Consider the following 20,974-nt stretch of genomic DNA (forward strand, 5'->3'; position numbering starts at 1 on the left):
CCCCCCTGAGGAGTCCGAAGAATTTCTTATTGCTATTGAGAGGCCAGTTCCTAGGTAGAGAGGGGAGGAGATTTAAGCTTAGAGAAGAAGAGAGAATTATTTTTAAGAAAAGAATAGGCAGGGAAAAGCAAAATAATAAAAGGAGGAATTCAATGGAAATAACAATGTGGTTTCAGGTGAAAATGTAAGGCTGTGTGAGAGAATGAGGCATGAATACCATTTGCTTGTTTACTATGATCTGAAGTGTAGAGAAGGACCTACACCTTCTTTCTGCACGGCATAATTTTTCCCAAGAGCTATCCAAACAAAATATCTCAGTTAACCTCATTTAGCTTAGCAGGCCTGATGAAGTAGCCACAGCAAGAAGGGCAACAATTTAGCTTTACCTTTTTACCTTTGGTTGCAGTAAGAGACAGTTTCTTTCTGGTGGCATTTGTTAATGCTACTGAGGAAACAAAAATGAAATCTCTTCCCAAACGATAAAGTGCACACTTCTTCCATATGCATTAAATGCACCAGCCTACTTTCTGGTCTCTAGATAATGTAACCTATATATCGTCGTGTGGTCCTGGCTGTAAATAGATTCCCAGCGTAGTGAAACTGCTGCTGTTAGCATAACAGGCCATTACTTATTATGAAGTGTTAGGGCATACAAAGCATTTGGTCTGTATTAGCAGTCTGAGAACGAGATGAACATTTATGATGAAATTCGAGATACAGATTGCATTCAGCTGTGAATTATTCCCTATCGAAAAGTTATAGATCATGTAATTTAGATTTAGCTTATATGAAAGATAGACAGGCTTAGAAAAGGAGCTACAATATATAAAGCGTTTGTAGTGTTAAGTCTGTATGGCTTTACCAGTGTATTTTAGGCTAAGGATTCATTTCTGTTACCTGAAAATGTTCTTGCATTTTACATAACTTTATACAACCTAGATTTAAATTTTTGTTTTCTGAAAGAATCTTATTTCCTCTCTGGTATTAAAAGCTGTTTTGTACAGATTTACCTATACTGGAATTTAGGTGACATATTGGATACCAGACATTCAAATTCTTTCATTCTTAAGTACACACTGACTGTCTTTGTACTAAAACATTATTGATTAAGAAAAATATCACTTAGGAATACTTTGATACACTATCAGTAAAGGTACTTCTGGTGAACTGGTCCATTGGACTTTGTAAAGTCCAGTTGTTAAGCAGGCTCTAGCTGACATCATTTAACCTCAACTAAATACAAGTCTTCAGGAATGTAAAAAAAAATTGCTGTTATCTTGAAGGTAACAGTTCAGAAGTCAAAAGATTATACACTTTAAAGAAAATTCGGTCACATCTGACAGAAAGGTATTTCCATGTTATTGTCTAGGTGAATAAAAATTATTTATTCTTACTTTTCACTCTTAACACAGGTGAAGATGACCTCAATGCTGAAGATGATGAGGAGGTTTTGACACTTTTGTATGATCCATGTCTGAACTGTTACTTTGATCCAAATTCTGGGAAGTACTATGAATTGGCATAGTCAGATCATGAGAGGATATTGGTTTGTGTTCAGAGTAGGTTTATCTTTTAACTGTTTGTAAAGTGTGACTGACCTGTGTAATTTATCATGTAACTTAAAACCTGAATTAACCAGTAGTTTTGCAAGTGAATATATTTTGTAAATAGCTCTTATTTTTATAGTTTTTTATTAAGTTGTAATGCAGTGGAAAATCACATAACATAAAAGTTCCTTGTGACTAAGACATTTATTTGTTAGTCTAATTTATTTCCAATATTCAAAGGTTCTATATGGAAACAAATGAAGTTGGATCAAGAGGGTGTTGTTGTTCAGCTGTAAATTATGGTTTTATTCAAATAAAATTAATTTTTTTCATTACTTGCTTACTGTATATTTTTAATTGGTTCTGAGCTACCTTATTCTTTGTTCGCTAAGATATACAGTGTGTTATTCAAAAGCCTCTATCTCATAAGCTCACTTTCTCCCTTAGTCATCAGAGAAAGCAGTATTTTCCTCGTCTTCAAGAAATTCTCTACTGTTGCATATTACAATGTAATGGGATGATGTCAGAGCTGTAGGCAGGTATAATGTGTACAGTGCAGTGTACTTTAAGGTGTGTGCATGGGCAGTTTATAAATCTAGACGATGACAAGTAAATAGGGCAGGCTCTGAGAGTACCAGCTACTGTCTACTTTACTGATGTAATTCAATATAGGACTGAAGAGCAGTAAGAATGATTGCTTCAACACTCAAAAATTGGAGCTTTGTTTCATGTAAGGCAAGAAGATGCGTATATGATTCATATGGGAAGCTGTGCTCAGAGTGTAGGTCTTATATGTTTGCATTTTTCCATTACACCTTGCAATAAAAGAATATGATTTCTTTAACCCATCTCTATTGGGTTTCAGTGCAGTTTTCAATGAGGGTCCTAATGTGCCAACATAGATATTTAAATTGCCTGCATCACTGTGCAATTTTTTTTTTTCTATGGTACATAAAATATCCCTATTGACCATGGAGAAATACTACAGAAATAAACCACACCGTACGTAGCCTTTGAAAATGAAATCATTATATGAAATGAATAAAATACTGTGCATGGAGACATGTCAAGCTTTGTCTGCTCTAAAAACCAGTTAACCTGATCCTGATGTTTCTGCATTGCCATGGCTGCTACTTGGCTCCAAGCAGTGCCCGGTGTTTCCAGCCCCAGAGCAAGGGAGGTTCAGCAACAACATGCAGTGCCGCTCACCACTAGTGCCCCCCGCAGCCAACAGGACACTTGCCCAAAAGGTAAATAAATCATTTAAAAAATCAGCTGCCTGGTATTGAAGAAAAGGTGTGGGGCAGGGGTTGCCCATGAAACAAGAAGCCCAAGGAGCTGTGTTGTAATGGAGTTGGGTTAGTGGAGCAGCTTTGGACTCCACCAGTTCAGTACCTAACGGATTTCTGGAGACAGTTGAAGGGAATGTCAAAATCACACAGCAAAAGTGATCTATAGACATTTCTGGTGATTCTTGTTCTACGTTTCTACTTGATTATATCCAGTGCTATTCCACTGTAATTATTTACAAGCTGATTACTCAGTGAATTTTTAAGAGTAATGTATTTGAATGTCATAAAGTGAGCTTAGTAAGCTCACTGGCAAGTGATTTAAAATTATATGTCTGTAAATTATTTGTAATTATGGATCCCAGTTAATGAATAGCCTAGAATCAATTGAAAATGCAGTTGTTAATAGTAGCTTGGCATAAGATCAGATTGTGTATTTGGCTTCTGTGGCAGGTACAAACATGTCATCACAAATTGATTCAAGTAAGAGTAGCAGTGAAATCCACAGGAAGACAGATACTGTGTTGAGATAATTTACTTACTCTGCCATAGCCTGTTTCTCCCAGAGAGATTTGTACCTCTTCTTGCTAATGCCATAATCAGTTTAAAAGTTCAATGAAATCATGATTTTGACCTTCAAAAATCAGATGTTAGCTTGTACATGCCTGTGTGTATTTAACCACTTTCTTTTTGGCATCATGAAGCGATCAGGACCATGCGCCCTGTATGTGTGGCGAGGGCTATTTAAAATTTATTGTTAATTTTCCTTTCCTAGCCCCGTGTCTCACAGGAGTGGTTGGATGTCCTAGGGCACCACTGCGAATCCAGACTGGGTCACTGATGCTACCGAGATAACTGCTGTCTTTGGAAATTGAAAAAAAAAAAAAAAACCAAAAAAAAAAAAACAAACTACAAAAAACTGGTTGTAAACTGTTGCGTGCTATTTACCAGTCAGAAGCCTGCACAGCTCCAACGAGTTGTACGGGTTGTCTGCCAGCGGCGGTCTGGGCAGATATGCTTGATCGGGCTTCACAGCTGGCAAACATTAATGTCTCTCATAGAAGTGTACCAGTGGGCATCCAAAGCTTGGCCAAAAGGGAGTCCTTGGAGACTCCACACTCTTACCCCCATCTTTAATGGGATAAGGAGGCAGGCGGGGAGCAGCGCTAGGTTCAGGGTGAGTCTGTTCCAGACAGGTTCATAGGCAAGTCCAGATAGCACTCTCTTTTCCTGTCATTAGCACGATAGTATTTTATAGGTAAGTCCTGCTTTTCAAAATCAGCAGTTTGGGATCCTTGCCCTTTGTGTTCTAGTTAGCAGCTTTATGTCTTCAACATCCGCGGGGATTGATTGCCATAATGCTGTGAACAACACCTGTGAGTTGGGCGGCACGGAAGGCTTAGCTACAAGAACTAAGTTTTGCTCACAGTGTTTTTCTTAATCATCATTCTGTGAACCTCAAACTAAAGCACTGCTGGCACACAGCATGCTTTTTGTTTATCCAATTTGTCAAAGCCAGCATTTATGGCAAGTGATGAAGAACACAAAGATTGGCTTCTCGCAGTCATGTGCAATGTTTTAGTCCATGAGAAGTGCGCTTTCCAACAGGTAAAAAGACCCGTGTCTGGGCATAAAGTTTCGGGTTAATGAAACTGTCTGCAGGGATTTATTTCTACAGACCCAGCATTAGTTATGATTTTTGAGAACATTTTGAAATGCAGTAAATTTTAGTGAGGCTTCATTAATGTTTCTTAGATGTGCATTGAAAATAGAGGAATTGAAGATAGCTTGGTAGAGCTGCTGGAGTCAGCAGATCACAAGTCGATCAATTGGTCTCTCAGGCCTTACTGTGTTCCTTACACACTTGAGGTGTGACAGACATCTCTGCTTTTTTTCCAGTTCCTAAAAAAACCCCATTCAACCGGCTTCCAGGTAGTTGAGGAGGAAGAAAAAAATCTTTAAAACACTTTTTAGCCACAGCCCAGAGCAGTGTGTTTCTGTGTCACTGGAATGATTCTGCTTATTTCTCTCATTCTTTTTGCCTTAGGTCCATCTACCGAGATTTTTCTCCAAAGCCCAACCAAATAACCAAGTTTCAGCCTTTAGATCTCTATGGGCAGCAGCAGCATTGAGTTGCAAGGTTACAGGCACCCTGGTACGTGCGAGCACCGCCGCGGACTCCTCCAAGCGGCTGCTAGGACTTTGTAACCTTTGATCTCGTGGTACTGTCACTTGTACCCAAGTGCTATGTGTACGTGTGAGCCACATTATACCAAACAAAGAACACACCCTGTCCTAAGGACATCAATATTGATTTTTCCCCTCTGCTGCCATGATTACTAGGTAAGAAAACATGAGAAGTCATGCTTTACTATTCACATACCCTTCAGCCATAAAGCATTCTGTTTAGGGGCACATCCTTTACACTTTGGGTCAAATGGCAAAGTTGCACAGGCGGAAAAATCCTTGAAAATAATTTTGCATTATGCATTTCATATTCAAGTTATTTTTCTGTGGTATTTCTTTATTTTAGAAAAGGGCTTGTTTTTTTTAAGCACTGGGCTACATGTAAAATGAAAAGACAATCCAGTCTGTCTTTTCTATGTGGTATTGCTGATAATCACCACTTTTCTCATGGTTACTATAGTAACTTGGCATCCTTATCTGCCACCTTTTTTGGCACCTTGAAAAAAACTATTTAAATTCAGTTCCCTGATAAACTGAAAGCTTGGCTTCATGATACCCATGGGAGTATGTAAGTGTAACAACAATACTTGTCATTTTTTCTTATCCGGTGTTTAACTAGCTTGTTAGCAGCTGTACAGGCAGTTCTAACTGTGATGTTTTGGGATCCTGCTGCGAACGCCCTGGATGAAACCCCAGAAACAGCTGTGAGCTCCCAAGGGATCACAAGCGGCAGCCCACGATGCGAAGACCTGAGCAGGATTTTGCTCTTCTCATGCCACTCTAAAAGCAGTTCTGTTTCCAAGCTTGACAGTTTTCAAGAGGAAGAATATTCTGTGGACATTAAACTACATGGTAAGAATTATTATGAAGGTTCCTGTGGTAAATCAGTGGTGAATCAACAACCTTGTGATGCTTTTAATCCCTTTCCAAGTGTGCGCCATCCAGTTTGCATGGCAGACAAGAGTGAACCCAGGCTGGGGATGCTGGAGAGCAGGGGATGCACCATGCATTGCTGAGAGACATTTTTAGAGGTGAGTTCAAGGCCGATGCAAACACCAGGTGCCCCAGCTGACCACGGCTTCCCACCAGTTCTGCCTCTTTTTTTTTTTTGCTCAAAGGGCACCAAAACGGTGCTTGTGATAAAGGTTGTTTTTCTAGTTTTGCTAAAATGTGGCCCAGATGCATCCCCCTGTTCATGCAGCCCCTGTGCTGGTGCCCTTAAACCTCTCTGCACAGAAGTATCCTCATCACTGGAAGAGAAAAGGAGATGTTGACACCTGAACAGCTGGTGTTAGCTCCCAGCCATCGGGCACAGCGGTCCGGCATGTCTACAGAGGGGCTGAATATCGGCTGAAGCCAGAGCGTTTGGTGATCCATCCCTGCAGCTGTGGCCTCTTCAGCAAATCTCAGGCTTTTTCCTTTGTTATCATGTTCTTTTGCCAAGAGTTCTGAAGAGCAGATGGGTTTGAAAGGTATGTGGTTGCAAAACAACAGAGGAAAAATGCTATCAAGAGCCATTAAATAAAAAGCAATTTTATTTTTGCAGTGTGGCTGGAGTGCTTCTGGGGACTGATAGTGTATCCTCATCCCAACCCTCACAGATATCCTCCCCTGGCCTCTGCCAGAGAAAAGATGGGGACTATGCCGATAGCGGGTCCTCTGCACTAACCAGGTACAGCCACAGTAAAATACATTTCATAAAGAAAACCAGCTAGGCTTCTAGTACAACTGTTACTACACCGGTACTGCTAGTGGACTTCAAACGATGTTTATGTTACACTGCTTAAGGTTTTTAATCTATTAAAAAGTTTGTTACTGGATGATTGTGCATTTTATCTGTGTGGGAGACCAAAAAACCTTAGGTCACACAAATTACAAACGTCGTTTTAGAGCACTGCATATTTATTAGGCCATCTGCTACTGCAGCGCTCAAGGCAAAAATCTTCATACAGGCAATCTATTCACAGCTACTGTTTTACCACCTGATGTGCAAAATATCAAAGCTCTGGATGCATTTATTATTGTGCTGAGTAATTTTCTAATGAATTCATAAAGCTCAGGAAAGGTCCCATGCAAGAGTTTTGTTTGCTGCTGTTTTCTCACCAGGGCTTGCGAGGGGCCTCTGAGGAGGAATCCCGTCACGTCCATGGGTTTGTTATGCTGAACATGCAGCTGGGTGGCACTGTGTTTTGTCATTCCAACTGCAGTAAGACGGATTCTGGTTGGAGGACCTGGCAGATACCTGTATGGCATTTCCCACGTATCCATGTGAAGCTCAAATTAAAATAGCTGCTCTTTTCCCAAGGAAAAAAAAAAAAAAGCAAGTAGCTTTTCAGAAACAGTCAGTTCCAAAGCAGCATTAATGCCTGGGCAAGCTGTGTGACATTCACAAGAATACCAGAAGATAATCCAGCTTTTGGGTTTCCTCATTGCCCTTTCTAGTAACTGGAGAGCCTCCATGGCACGCACTCCTGGTGCAGCCCACAGTCTGGGCAGCACTGCGGCCCCTTTGTGGCCCAAGCATCTTTACCCAAATGTATCCCCATGTCTTCTGGGGGTCTGAACCAGAATCAGACCACCATCAGTGCTGAGGCAAGTGCCTTGTGTTCAGAGACATGCAGATCGCGGCATAGCAGCGAGAGAGGTTTGGCACCGCTTACCCACTCAGAAATACAGCGTTACTTATCCAGGTACCATCCAGCCATTTGCTCCATCCCAGCTCAGTTTTCAGCCCCATTCTCCTACTTGCAACTGTAAATCCCTGGGAGCAGGGAGAGCCGCCCTATGCCTGGCTCGCACCCTGCACCCCAGGGCCTCTCCTCCCTACGCTGGCAGAGTCGGACGGTGCTTAATGCCAGCAGTGCCAAACTGCTACTGCTGCTTACACTTTTGCAATTAATTTGCGATACCCAGTGGTGAGTGATGGAGGGTGAACTGAGGGGGCAGGTTCCTGTGGTAAAATACAGGCATGCCGTCTGTGTGCACACGCATCCCCGCACAGGGGTCTCCATCCCTGGAACACCACGCTGCAGGGACTCCGCAGAGGAAAACAGGGATGGACAGGGGCCATGCGGGAAAGTGCAGACACCCACGAAGGGTTCCTGCCGTCCGCAGTGAGTTGCTGGTTCCCTACAGTGCCACATAGTTCCCCCCTTGCATCAAGAGTCCTGGGGTACCCAGGCCCAAAGCTGTCTTCTCTGGGGTGATACCGAAGGGGCCAGAGCTAAATGTTTGCATTGCTGTGAGGCTCCCAGGCATGAGCCCAGGGCATCCTGTCCTGAGTGGCAATGTCATATATTATTCAGAGAGGTGTGTTTCATAAGGGAGTCTCTTACAGTGACAGACCCTTCCCCTGCTCTGTGCACACTTACAACGAGGCTGGGACTCATGGAAAACATTGAGGCTCTTCCATCTCTGCACTGAAACAGCTTCATCCTGCCCAGGGGTGTCTGCTGCAACCGCGGGGCAGGAGCTGGGCGCCTGGCAGCTAATGTGCCATTGATAATGCCTCTACAGTGCCCTGATCTCTTGCAGTGCATGACACCTTATTTAATAAGATCTGTAAATCCTCACGTGCCAATAGTAGGAAACGTCTGATCGGTCTGTAAGGTGCTCAAAGGACACATCTTTTACTGACATCTTCTGTTAACTTCCAGCTCGTGAGCAAAGCCAACAGATGCCAGGTGCTGAGACACCTGAGAGGAGCATGTCGGCTCGCATCGATCCATCGCTCCATCTCCTGCTGTGACTTCCCCTCCAGAGCCACCTGCAAGCCACTCGCGCACAGACGGAAGGTATTTATACCTTCCTCCAAGTGAAACATGGAGCTTGATATTACTTTGTGCACTGATCATGTTGAATGTAATCGTGGGAACACTTTGCCACTGTTAGAAGTTAATGACACATTGTTTAAATGGGAAAGAGACATTTATAGCCAAATTTATAGCTGGAGTTGTAACACAGAACCGCAGGCACATTGCTGGCAGCACTGAGCCACGGCAGCATTGCCATTGCTCATGGCAGGGAAGCCACGCTCAGCCCCGGCAAGGCTGGTGGCCCAGGGGAGCTGCTGCCCCAGCCTGGGGACACGCTGCACCCCTCCTTAGGCTCTGCTGGCCCAGATCCCATCCATGTGCACCCTGGGGCACCCACAGCCCAGAAAGCCTCAGCCATGAGTGTCTGCAGGTTCCAGCACAAGTGGCTCCGGTGCATCCAGAGCAGCCCAGTGAAATAAGGTAAGGGTGCTAACTTATGACTTGCTTTCCCTCGCCAGTCCTCTGATACCTCCCGCTCTGCAGTCCTCTCGGCTGTAAACTCAGCGCCATGAGATTAAAATGTACAACTATGTGACACCTTATAAACCACATAAATATGAACTGGCAAGGCCCCTTAACAATGAAGGATTTTTCACAAAATCTTCAGGCACTAATTCAATCTCAGGGCTTTCTTTCCATTGCAGTGCCATTAGGAAACCTTGCCTGCATTATAAACTTTTATTATTCTAAGGCATCTTTTCTTCTATCTGCAACAAGGTTTTATTTTGACCCAATCATGAACATAAGAAGCGTAAGAGATACAAATGCACTTAGTGATAGATTTATTTTCTTTGGAAAAATGTGCAACATTGTGATGCTAGGAAAACAGCTATTAATTTGGAGGTTATTTTAAAGCTAATGGATAATTATTATTCTGTGGAATTCTTTTCCCAATGAAGAGTTTAGTTTGTGGAATGGTCCCTTTCCATTTGCAGTGCTGATGTTTCTATTCCCCTGCATTAACATCTTACCATTCAGAACGAATGGCTGTGCTTTTGGCTTTGAATTTTTCTTCCACATTTTTGACAATTGCTTTTTATGTCTTGTATAAATCACTGTAACACATGATAAAGTCAAGCACATTCAATGCCTGTGAATAGTTAAGTTACTGTTTCTCCTCTGTGCAATGGCCCATAACTATATTTTAAAGCAGTTACAGTCTTTTATCAAGCACATGTATTGGCATATTTTTGTAACTGGATTACTGAGCATACTCTAACAATTCTTAAGCAGCTCTCTCAGACTATCATGTAAATCCTTCTTAATTCACGGTTGTTTGACCACAGTGGTTCTGGATGAGCATCTGATGCCAGTTCCCTCCTGTGGGCAGCGTGCCACCTGCTACCACATCGCCATGGAAACTCCCAAAGTTCCTCTTGAAAAACCAATCTGTGTGTTACAGACCATCACCGCTTCCATTGGAAAACCAAGCCAGAGAGGTCGTGCCATTTGCAGTGGGTTGATGGATGGAATATCCCGCAGCCAAGCAGACAGAAGCCTCTTAGTCCCACTGGCACTCCTGCAAGCTCATGGGAAAAGCCTCAGTCTTGTGTGGGACGAGGGAGGGAGAGTGCCCCGTCCCTGCGAGCAGGAGGGTCAGGCCCTGGGGAGATGGGGGGTGACACCCAGCACTTGGGGACATTGGTGGCTGTAACCAGCCTGATGGCACCCATGTCTGCAAACTTCCTGGATGTCCCAAACCAGCATACAGCAACACCCAGGACACGATTTGTTCAGTGCAATCTGCAGTCTGGAGTTTATTTTGCTCATTTTATGGACTGATTTATGGCTTGTTTACTTGGATGCCTCGCCCATGTTGCTAATGTTGTAATTGAATCTTGTTAGAGTGCTCAGCCCCCCCTCAGGCATGTGGTGTAACTTTTTTTCCCCAGAACGATGATGATTATATAGAGGGAAAAAAAAAACTGTGTGGTGAGGAAGGATGTCAGGAAAGCTTGGTTGTAATAAATACCTATTTAGCAGGCAGGGGTTGTTTAGTCCTAAATCAAATGGTGTATTAAAAGTGGAAATTGCTGAGATTGGTGTTTACCTGTGAAACCAAAATTACTTCGTGAAGAAAATAATTATAGATGCAGACACTCTAAAAAACCAGATGTGAGCCCTCATTAAATAGTTAAAATCAAGGTGCTGCTGTGAAGCACAGCATTGGCACATCATGCGTGGGTTGGCTTGGAGGGGTCCCTGTGGCAGAAGCATGCCAGTGGGCTCTGTGCATACACACCTCATACAGCTCTACCCCACATTTTTCTGGCGTGTTGCAATGCCTTCCAATTTTAAGGTCTTCTAGTAATATTAAAGTCATATTAATCAGGTGAAACAGGGCGCAAGGGAGGAATCCTATTACCAGAGAAGGCTGGTGAGTTCAGGGAATTAGTGGGGAAAAAATGAAAATTATATTAATAATAGTTGTTCATTACCCATAACGAGGTACCAAACACCCTAATGAGCAAGTATGGAGGCACAGTGCTCACCCATGGCCATCGTGCCTGTTTTGCAGAAGCCCTTCCCCTTATTTTAAAGCAGCTTCAGTTCAGCTTAACTCAGTGCTGGCTTTGCCCAGGGACTTCTCTTCCGAGGTAGACTCAGCAGTTACTGCCAGGAGGGAGTATCTACAGATTTGTGTCTATACAGACACTTATCCAGCTAGGTGTGTGAGTGCCGGTGGGCCAGGCAGGAGAGCCCTGGGGTGCTCTGGCCGTACGTGCAGCACTGGAGAGGAGGTGGTGGTGGGCTGGGCAGCAGCGCTGATGACCCCACCGCAGCAGAAAACCCCCCAACACCATACAACGGCGCATGTATTCCAGGCTCTCGCAGGGCCAGGGAGCTGCTCGCTGCCACCCAAACCTGCTGTGCTCCCACGGCCGCAGAGCCCGGAACAGGGCAGCCCTTTCCTGTAACTCTCCTCCAGCGCTGCGTGGTGAGGCTGTTCCTCCAGGAGCAGTCTCCTCACGTTCGAGCTTTACGGCTGAGCCCTGCTGGAAGCTCACCAATGACTGCTTGGATGTGGGCTTTTTTTAGCCAACCCTGTCCAAAAGCAGACACTGTCTTGAAATAGCAGGTGTTCCTCCTGGAAGAGCCGTTCAAAGCCAGGTCTGCGAGGACAAAGACACAGCTGAGCCTCGGGGAAATGGTTTGGTCTGAATGCGGTGCACTGTGTGTTGGTGCATCCATGCAGCCACAGCCGGCAGCACGGGTGCAAACAGCGCTGCTCCCCAAAACACATCATTAATGTGCTGGCACATCAGTTTTCACCAGCAGTTTGACAGTGTCTTAAAAGTTATGTTATTTGGGAAAGAATTATTGAGGTGTTAAAAACAGCAGCTTATCACAGTGCACGCAGCGTAAGGCCCTCGGATCTCATGAGCTGAAGAAATATGAGCGTCTTTAGCCCACGTTAGTACTTTCCCCTCCCAAGGATGACAGGGCTGTGGTGAGGGACCCCTGGCAGCCCAAAGGCCTTGACTCTCACCTGGCAGGGACGGTTTGCCTCAGGAGCTGCACCACTTCTCCGTGCGGTCCCTGGATGGACCCTCAGTGACTGCCAGAGGTGGGAAGAAAAGGGGGGAAAAAAAAAGCTGGATTTTTCTTGTAGCGCTGCATGAAAAAGAGTCTTTAGAGAGTTTTTCAGGCAATTAGCTAGCAGTACCAGATGGCACGTGGAATTGTTCCTAAAATGAACTGGTCATGGTGCTGCCCTACATAGGAGTTAATGGATATTAAAGCCACGCAGTTTTCAAAGAAATGAAGACAGAAGTGCAGGCAGTTTGCAACCTGCTTGGCATTGTGTGTGTGTGTCAGTACGGAGAGCTATTAGCTTTGGCACCCGTTCTCCAGAGTCAAACACAAGAGACCAGCTGTAAGGCGAGCCCAGAGGTGAGATTTTTGGATGCTCTAGAAGTGCCATTTATTGATGGGAGAACAGCATCTTGCACTGCCTCAGTCGTGAGGGAATTTCTTTAACGTGTGTTACACAGGTGCCCCTCATGTTTGGCCAATCTGGCCTGAAAAGGCTCTGGAGGAATTTGCACCTTTGCAAATTTTACCATTTCCTTCAGTAACATCAGCAATTCCCTCCGGGACCAAACTGCTGCTGCGATGGCTTTGAACTGCAACGCTGAGGAACATCCTCTTGTGTACAGCAAACCTACTGGGAAAACATAAACTATTGAAATATAACAGGCAGAAGAATGACTTTTCACCCTCTAAGACCGTAATGCTTGAACTGTTGGTGCATTTTCACGGTAAGGGATGCTGGGGCCAGGGCTCCAGCACAGGGCTTCATGCTCTCTCAGGCACTTCCTTCGGAAAGTGAGGAAGGCAACTCCAGCCTCTTGCTCATCAAATCCCTTAGTGTACTTGTCTTAACCGAGAGTAAAGGCTAAATAAACACATCTAAACAACTGAAAAGTGCATCAACACCCAACTTCAAAATAAAATGCAATGAAGTGTGAAATTATACCTTTTATTCCATAAATCTCCAGCAACCGACACAGCCCTGTAACTTGTATCACACTTTAATACTGGCAGAATTTAACACACCATGCAAACTCTATAAAGTAATTACATTTCATCTCAACAAAGAAATAAAATCCCAGATCAGTCAACCCCCTCCATCTGAGGAAGGATTATAGACAATTCAGTGCACGTCGATTTTTCCTGGTGATAAATCCAAAGCAGGTCACCAGTGAAATGGTAATGCGAGTTCCCAAGGCAGCTGATTTACAGGGAAAAATAGAGAGGTTATTTAGTGTCCTTCAAGGCAGCGTCACCCTGCCTTCTGAAACTTCCTGAGGTTTATCCTCTACTTAAAAGAAGCTTAAAAATATAAAACGTACCTTGAACAGACCGTTTTGGCACTTGGCAGTTGCCCCTGTGCAAGTTGGTTATGATGTGCTCCATACAGGATTCCCATTCAGCTTTTAAGGAGTTATTTCATTTTGCAATAAATGAGGTTACATGAGTGGTGATGATGATGGAAAGCCAGCAGAAGACACGTGCAGGTCAACATCTTGCAACACCAGCCATCAAGCCCCAGGAGTTCGGGCACTCCAGACCCAGGGGTCAGGCTGGAAATATTTGTCATTAGAGCATTAGTTGGCTGCCATTCTGCCAAATCAAGGGTATGCCTGTACACAATAAACCACAATTAATTTTACTAATTTATCTATTCACTGCCCTCAAATAAAGCCTCCAAACTTTAATTAGACCATTGTGATTAAATGCAATTAAAACCTTTAAAGCAAGGCAACAGGGACTGCAGGCACTCTCATTTCCAAAGCCCAGCGCAGTGCTGCAAACACACACAGGACCAGACAACTGAGGGTGACTGAGGTGAAAAAAGACCTTTTCCCCCACCAGGCACAACGCAGTGCGGCACTGAAGACTTTCTACCCTCCCTGACTCAGCCACTGCAACTGGGTGACATGAAAGGGGACCCCTTGGAAAGGAGGCAGGATGGAGTGGCCTCCTGAGGGATGGGGATGAGTGGCTTAAATGTCCTAAAGGGGAGAAGAATACAATTGTCTGCCACGGTCTGTGTTGGTGCATCAGCTCAAAACGCGATGACATACCTCAGCCACTCTGACAGCGATGGGGCTCGGTGGTGGGATGGGCACAAGGGAACTCGCTGATGTTTGCTGCAAGTAACAGGGGGTTTTTTGCCCTTTATTCTTTTAAACTGCTAAGCACCAGTTCGCTTTTCCTATCATGTTTATTTATTTGTACCTCGGGCCAGTCTTGCTTCTGACCCAGGCAGACTCTACCAACACGAAAAATGTTGCACAGTGATGAGAAACACAGTGAGGAAAAGCCATTGCAGCTTCCCAGCATCTGGTGCTGTTCTACAAAACCCAAGGCACACCATGCAGAAATAACTTACACGGGTGTTTCCATGCTTTTTCAGCTGATTTGCCTTGTGAATGTAGCTCAGTTCCCAGTTCACCCCAACAAACCAAAGACTTCAAATGGGGCATACAATTGCATTGCTGTAGTTGAGTCTTGTGCATGGAGAGGTAGGAGGGAAACCATCTCGGTTGCTGAGAGAGAGGGAGAGAGCAACACTGGGCAGCAGCAGCAGAAAGGATTAAATTATGCTAAGGATCACCTGAACACAAAGACAGCTTGGTGGAAGACATAAAATTTGATGGAAATTTTTGTATCAAAAAGTTCACAACATTTCTAGGGGACCATGAGGGGTGGAAGACCAAATTGGGGCAAAAACCTGCAAGGTGAGTGCTAGTCAAGTTGCAAAGGGCAAAGAATTTGATAGCATTATGATCAATTTTGATAAAATAAGCAAGACAAAATTAGAAAGGGCTCTGAGAGGCCAGAAAATGTCATTGGGGTGGGGGGCAGCAAGGAGGTGAGCAGCAAGCAAGAAAAAAATCAGGTTTCTATATATAAACCCAAGCCAGGTCCCTCGTTCCAGCTCTGGTCATTTCTTTTGCCCTTTAGATTTCTCAAAAAGCTGACACTATTCTATAACTTTAACAACCCTAAATCATTTCTCCTAATGGCACCTGTATTCAGATTTATATTCTGTAGTGAGTTGGAGTAAAAGGAGAGTTGCAATAGGCACCCTGCGGCACACCGGGCAGTGCAGTTCAGCATGTGTACACCACCAAGAAAAACCCAGCAGGTGCAGGAGAGTTCCCCGAGTTATTTCCTATTCTCTGTCTAGCAATAAAGACACAGTTACAACGGGTGGTAGCTCTTAGCAGATGGTGACTTTTTAAAGTTGATTGCTGAATAAATGATACTTTCTGAGTTTGTTCCTTTTAATTCAGATTCTCAATAGCATGTTCAAATGTCAGAGAGCATCATATTTCTGTCTTTTATTTCCTTTGTGAGCAGAAATCTTCTTTAAGAAGTCTAGGAATTACAGCTTGGGAGAAAAGATAGGCTCTCTCGATAAAAGTGATCTACTTTACAAATGTTACAGAATACAATAAAAACAGTAGCTGCAAAAAGCCCCACTGGCTTTGTTCTCAGTGGAGAGTTTAATTTCTATTGCACTCTTTAAGGAGACATTTTGTCTGCACTGTAATGGTTTACTGGGTTGGTGAGGTCCATTAGCAGTGCAAAGGCAGGATTTCCTCTGCTGCAAGCACAGGGAGGTTGGGGCAGTGGGGGTGGAAGAGATCTAATTAATCAGCCACCACTCTAGGCAAATAAAAATAACAGGACAGCTGAATGAGTACCTTATTTACCCCCCCACCCACCTTGCAGTCCCAAGCCGGGGTGGCCATGTGCCTGACCCCCATGGCATGCCAGGTTTTTGGGACTGCACATGACCCCAACTGGCAGCCACAGGCTTTAAGGCTGTGCTTTAGCATAAACCGAAATCAGAGAGACCAGAGTCAAAGCACTTTGGCTCCGGCTGCAAATCTGAAGCCTGTGCAACAGCTCCTGAAGGTGAGAGGGCTGTGAGATTGCTCCAAGCTACCTTCCACCTACAGCTGGTGGGTTTACCTGCTTACCCTCCCTTCTTTACTCTCCTGAGCAAGGGGGCTACTGGTGATCTATTGGCACTGTGGTCCCAAAGAGCTGCATCTGGAGGGCTTTCCTGGTTTTCTTTCAGTCCTTCAAAAGCCTATTTTTATAAAGTGACCATCTGCAAGCAATGTAATACATGTTGTCTTTTTAATGGTTTTGCGGCTGGAAAGGGATCCCTGACCTAACCCTTGTAGCAAGAGGGGTGCTCAGACCAGCGAGGGCTGCTCAGGCAAAACTCATGAGGATGCAGCGCTCACCCCTGAAGAGGAGCCCCTGCGAGGACAGTAGGTTGGCTCTGAGGGATTCTCTCTACATCAGCCACCAAATCAGAAAAGATATATCTGCCAATAGCTGGGGTATATTTTACCACAATTTGCTGCCGCTGCTGCCAGCACCAGGTGCCAGCAGCCCCCGCACAGCCCCATCCCATGCACCAGACCTGGCCTACACAAGATTTTCCTGGGGGAGGCATAAAGGAGCAAATGACCTTCCCAAAGCCCGCTCTGCCAGCTGGTCAGCGTGCTGGGGTCCTCCACGTCACCCCGGTGAGGTTTCCTGCAGGGCCAGGAGAGCAGCCAAGGGCTCAGACAGCGTCGTCCTTCCCCCCAAACGCATCTCCACCTGCGGGCTCACACGCTCAATGGCACTGTGCTTCCCACTGCTGCTCCCCGCGTGAGGCAGCCCGTAATGGCTCACTCTGCCTAATTACAGCAAAGAGCAGCAGTTCTGGAGCGTTCAGATGATGCATCCCCATAGTCCTCCTCTGCTGTAACCGATAAGCAAATCTGGCCAGCCTGGTGCGCAGGATTACCGTATGCTCCTTCGAATGTTGGTGTTCAACAACACAGACATATCAGAACCACCCACAGATAAACTCACCCCCCCGACCCAGCACTGAGGTCTACTGCCTCCTGCTACTCCAGAAAAAAAATGCAGGTGACAAATAGGTGAAAGCACCTGTGTGATTTGTACTGCTCCGGACCCCTCGCCCCCATGGGACAGCCCCTGTGTCCCCAGCTCAGGGCAGCTGTACCAAAATCAGTGCCATCGTGGCAAAACAGGGAGATTCAAAGGGCTCTGTTGCAGCCACTAACCTGCCCTCTGCACTTCACCTCCCCTCAGAATCTGTGTCTTAGCCCATTTATTTATTGCACCTCATTGGCAAAAAAGGAAAGACATCCCCTGGCCAGAGGGAAATGTCCCAACTAAAAAGCAAACAATGCAGTAAAACAGCAGCGCGTTCCTGAGAGCAGTGGTAAAAGCGGCCACCTCTTGTCCTCAATTTATGCCTCTCCCATCACCCTGGGCATTATATTTGTGCTGACAAGGATCAGTTTAACCCCTGCCTGCAATCTAATAAAAAGCTGCCGTGGTGGAAGCATGCATAATCCTTCTTCAGTGTCCTAGGAATGGACGCAATAAAAAACTTCTGCTGCTGCTGCTTGGTGGCCACAGCCGCTGCCTGGAATAAATAACTCCCTGCCCGATGCCGGCAGCGGGAAGTGCTTCGGACCACAGGCTTCTCAGACCCGCGTCCCTTTGCACTGCCACATCCCAGGGTGGGCAAATCATGTCAAAATAGATAAAAATGCCAGAATTGTTGTGTGGGTCAGACCAAAGTGTCTACAATAACTCAGGAGACCATGGCCTGTGGCAGGGGGCCAGCAAGCGCGTCCTCTCCTCCTCCTCCTCCTCCTCCTTCTCTCCCACAGCCTAATGCCCCAGAGCATCTGCGAGCGCAGCACGTGGCTGGTGGTGGTCACCCACCATCCCTCGGTATTTACTAGGGGCAAAACAAAATGAAAGTCCCAAAGGCTTTGCCATTGGTAAACAATGGGATCTTTCCCCCTCTCGTCATTAATTGACCGACTCAGTGCTGCAGAGCTGGCATTATGCTCCGCTACGCTTTGTAATGAAATCACTGCCTGTGCATAAGAAACAAATCTAATGATATGATACTAATAGGGTTAGAAATTTCCTGTGCAAATATTAATAATTTATAGCTACTTTCATTTTGTAATACTGCTTGTGCTCTGTAACAAGAAAATACTGAGATCTACCAGCCCCTCTCACCGATCTTGTCCGGGGAGGGTGCAGTCGTTATCAGGCTGGAGACAGACAGAGGCCCCCAGCACGATTGCACTGGAGGTGCAAATTAGCATTTGGAAATCATGTCCTGGCCTGTGACCATGTTTTGAAAAAGAGATGATGCTTAAAACATGAGCACTGCTTGCATGGCACCAACCAGCGACAGGAGATGGGCAGCAAGCTTTGGTGCTGCCCAGGCTGCACAGGCACCCCTGCAGCACCCACACCCAGAGCCAGGGCTGCTGATTGCCCCTGCAGCAACCCTTGGGTGAAATGAAGCTGTGGCCCAGTGGTTACAGATCACATCAGGCACCTATCTGCATTTTGAGGCAGCTGGCAGCAAAAGGAGCAACCTTTGGGCTGCGGAGCCAGAGGGATTTGGGCACTGCGGGGTGGGGGGGCGGGGGGAGGGGGGCATTTTGTTGCACAAATAAGGAGGGAATTGTGTTAAATGTCCTCTTCTGCAGCAGTAAAAAAGTGTCTTAAAGGAAGGGCTGTGACTGGGGACCTGAGGGGTTGAAAGAGAAGCTAATTCCCTCGGACAGGCATAATTGGTGCAATTCAGAATGCTAAAAATGTGAAATTAGGAATAATCAATGGCTGTTTATGATCTGTGTCTATACTGTGAATTCAGCTAATACGGAGTAATTACACTCCGCTAATTCCTGGTATTTGTCATCGTTCCGTTGCAGAGGAGTCCTGCAAAACAATGAAAACAGATTGGCTGCACTGGGCCTGAAGACTGGGGGCTTAGCACTGCACGAGCTAATTTCTCTTTTAATGGTAAAAGCAGTTATGATTTCCCATATTTATTTTTCTCTGCTAGTGGCGGCGCGGCAGATGCGCTACACAACAGCACCCCCAATAGCCGGCACTGCCGTGCTGCCGGGCAAGAGACGCCAGCACACCAAACCCCCTTGCCAGCCAAACACCACCCTGCTCTCGTGAAACGGGATTTTCACCTTTTTGTCCAATTTTGTGATACCGTCCCTCCTATCAAACTTCATCCTCGTGCATTTCTTCTTCCAGCCCATCTGGCACAAGGTAACCCTGCCAGCATTTCACCTGGGTGCTTGGGCTATGCTCCATCACGGGGACAGTGGTGAAACTTACGGGCTGGGTCGTCAGTTTGCTGGCCTGGTTCTCTCTTCAGTCAATGAAATCCTGCTGTTTACCAACCCATGTGAAAGTGGGAGAGGAGAGGTGCGTACCAGAGTGGGGTGGTTTACTGGTGGGCGCATTTCCCCGCAGTGGTGCAGGCGGGGAGGTGCCGACTGCGGGGGCAACCCTCACCCTCTGGCACGTAGTGTGCAGGGACTGCAGGTGGTGTTTAACACTAAATAAACAGAGAAGCAAAAGGCTGTTTCCTTTGAAAAGTGCTACGTTTAACACCTGCGGTTAGGTGTCTTGGACCGGCACAAGCACTCTGAAACCACGCAGCCCCCGCACTTCTCAGGACAAAGTTCACAAAGCAGCAGTGCCCAAACCTTTCCTAAGAAGAGCAGATCTTGTGATTACTTTAGCCCGGTGCGCACCTTGCAAAGCAGTACGTGCCTGCAGGCACTGTGGGGCCCTGGGGACAAGGGATCTTCAGGGGGGAGCCTCCCCCCAGTGCTGAGCTCTCATAGGAAACAGCCCCTCAGAGGGACAGTCCTGCAGCCGCTGGGATTTTTTGGCAGGAGCCACCAGCACCTCAACGCTCCCCACCACCCACTGAGGTCCTGCACAGGGTCCATGCAGCCAGCATTGGCACAAGGAGGGAGGAGGAGGAAGGGGGCGGGGGGGGCAGCTCCTCGCCCGCCAGCTCGCTCAGGCTAATCCTACCATGGTGCTCATCGCAGTGCAGTGACTTTGCACCATAGATTATTCATTCCCCAGCCTTACAGCTTTTTGATATCACATCTATTATTTTTTTCCTAATTTCTCTTTCTCTGTATCGTGCAGAAGCCTCCTGGGGGGAGCCTGCAGATGAGACTGATGTAATTCCTTTGCACTGCACAAGTTAATTATTTGCTGAGTTGAGACCAAGCTGATGCCCTGTTTCCTGCACTTGATGTATTCACTTATGTTATGTGTGATTTAAAAGCACCTTTCTGACATGTGCCACAGTGGATGGGCAAAACCTGAGCTACCACAGGACACGGGGACGGGACATGAGGGCTCCCTGCACCGGCACCAGTGCCTGGGTTGTGCCACAGCCACATCCCACGAGAAAAGTGCACAGTTCCCCATCCCTTCTTGTGGTTTCAGGGAAACATCTTGCATGAAATGTGCAATTGCAGAGAGCAGAAGCATTTCACGCAAGGTTTCTTCGTTGGAATGACGAGGCGCCCAGCCCCGCTGATGTTTTTTGCTTGTTTCCTCTGCAAGTGGCAGCAACGTCTCCATCTCCACAGAGGGCCCAGGAGGCCTCAGGTCCCTTGAAGCAGGAGGAGAAATTTGTCATGAAGCAGGCATCCCCCCGGGCACTACGAGCCCCGCGCCGTGGGCCAGCTCCTGCATGGGCGGGAAGCGGGGGGACGGAGCAGAGACG

General features: G+C 46.0%; 1 protein-coding gene across 1 annotated transcript in view; it reads left to right on the forward strand.

Moving 5' to 3' along the window:
* CFAP20DC (CFAP20 domain containing) overlaps positions 1-1,525 on the forward strand; it is a 78,885-nt gene extending 77,360 nt beyond the window's left edge. Inside the window, exon 16 of the mRNA XM_009648330.1 lies at positions 1,413-1,525. Within this exon, the coding sequence (XP_009646625.1) occupies positions 1,413-1,525 (113 nt within the window). The remainder of the gene's footprint in view (positions 1-1,412) is intronic.
* Positions 1,526-20,974: the final 19,449 nt, after the last annotated feature.

The sequence above is a fragment of the Egretta garzetta genome, unplaced genomic scaffold (genome assembly GCF_000687185.1).
Source record: "Egretta garzetta isolate BGI_Z169 unplaced genomic scaffold, ASM68718v1 scaffold91, whole genome shotgun sequence".
Taxonomy (NCBI): Eukaryota; Metazoa; Chordata; class Aves; order Pelecaniformes; family Ardeidae; genus Egretta; species Egretta garzetta.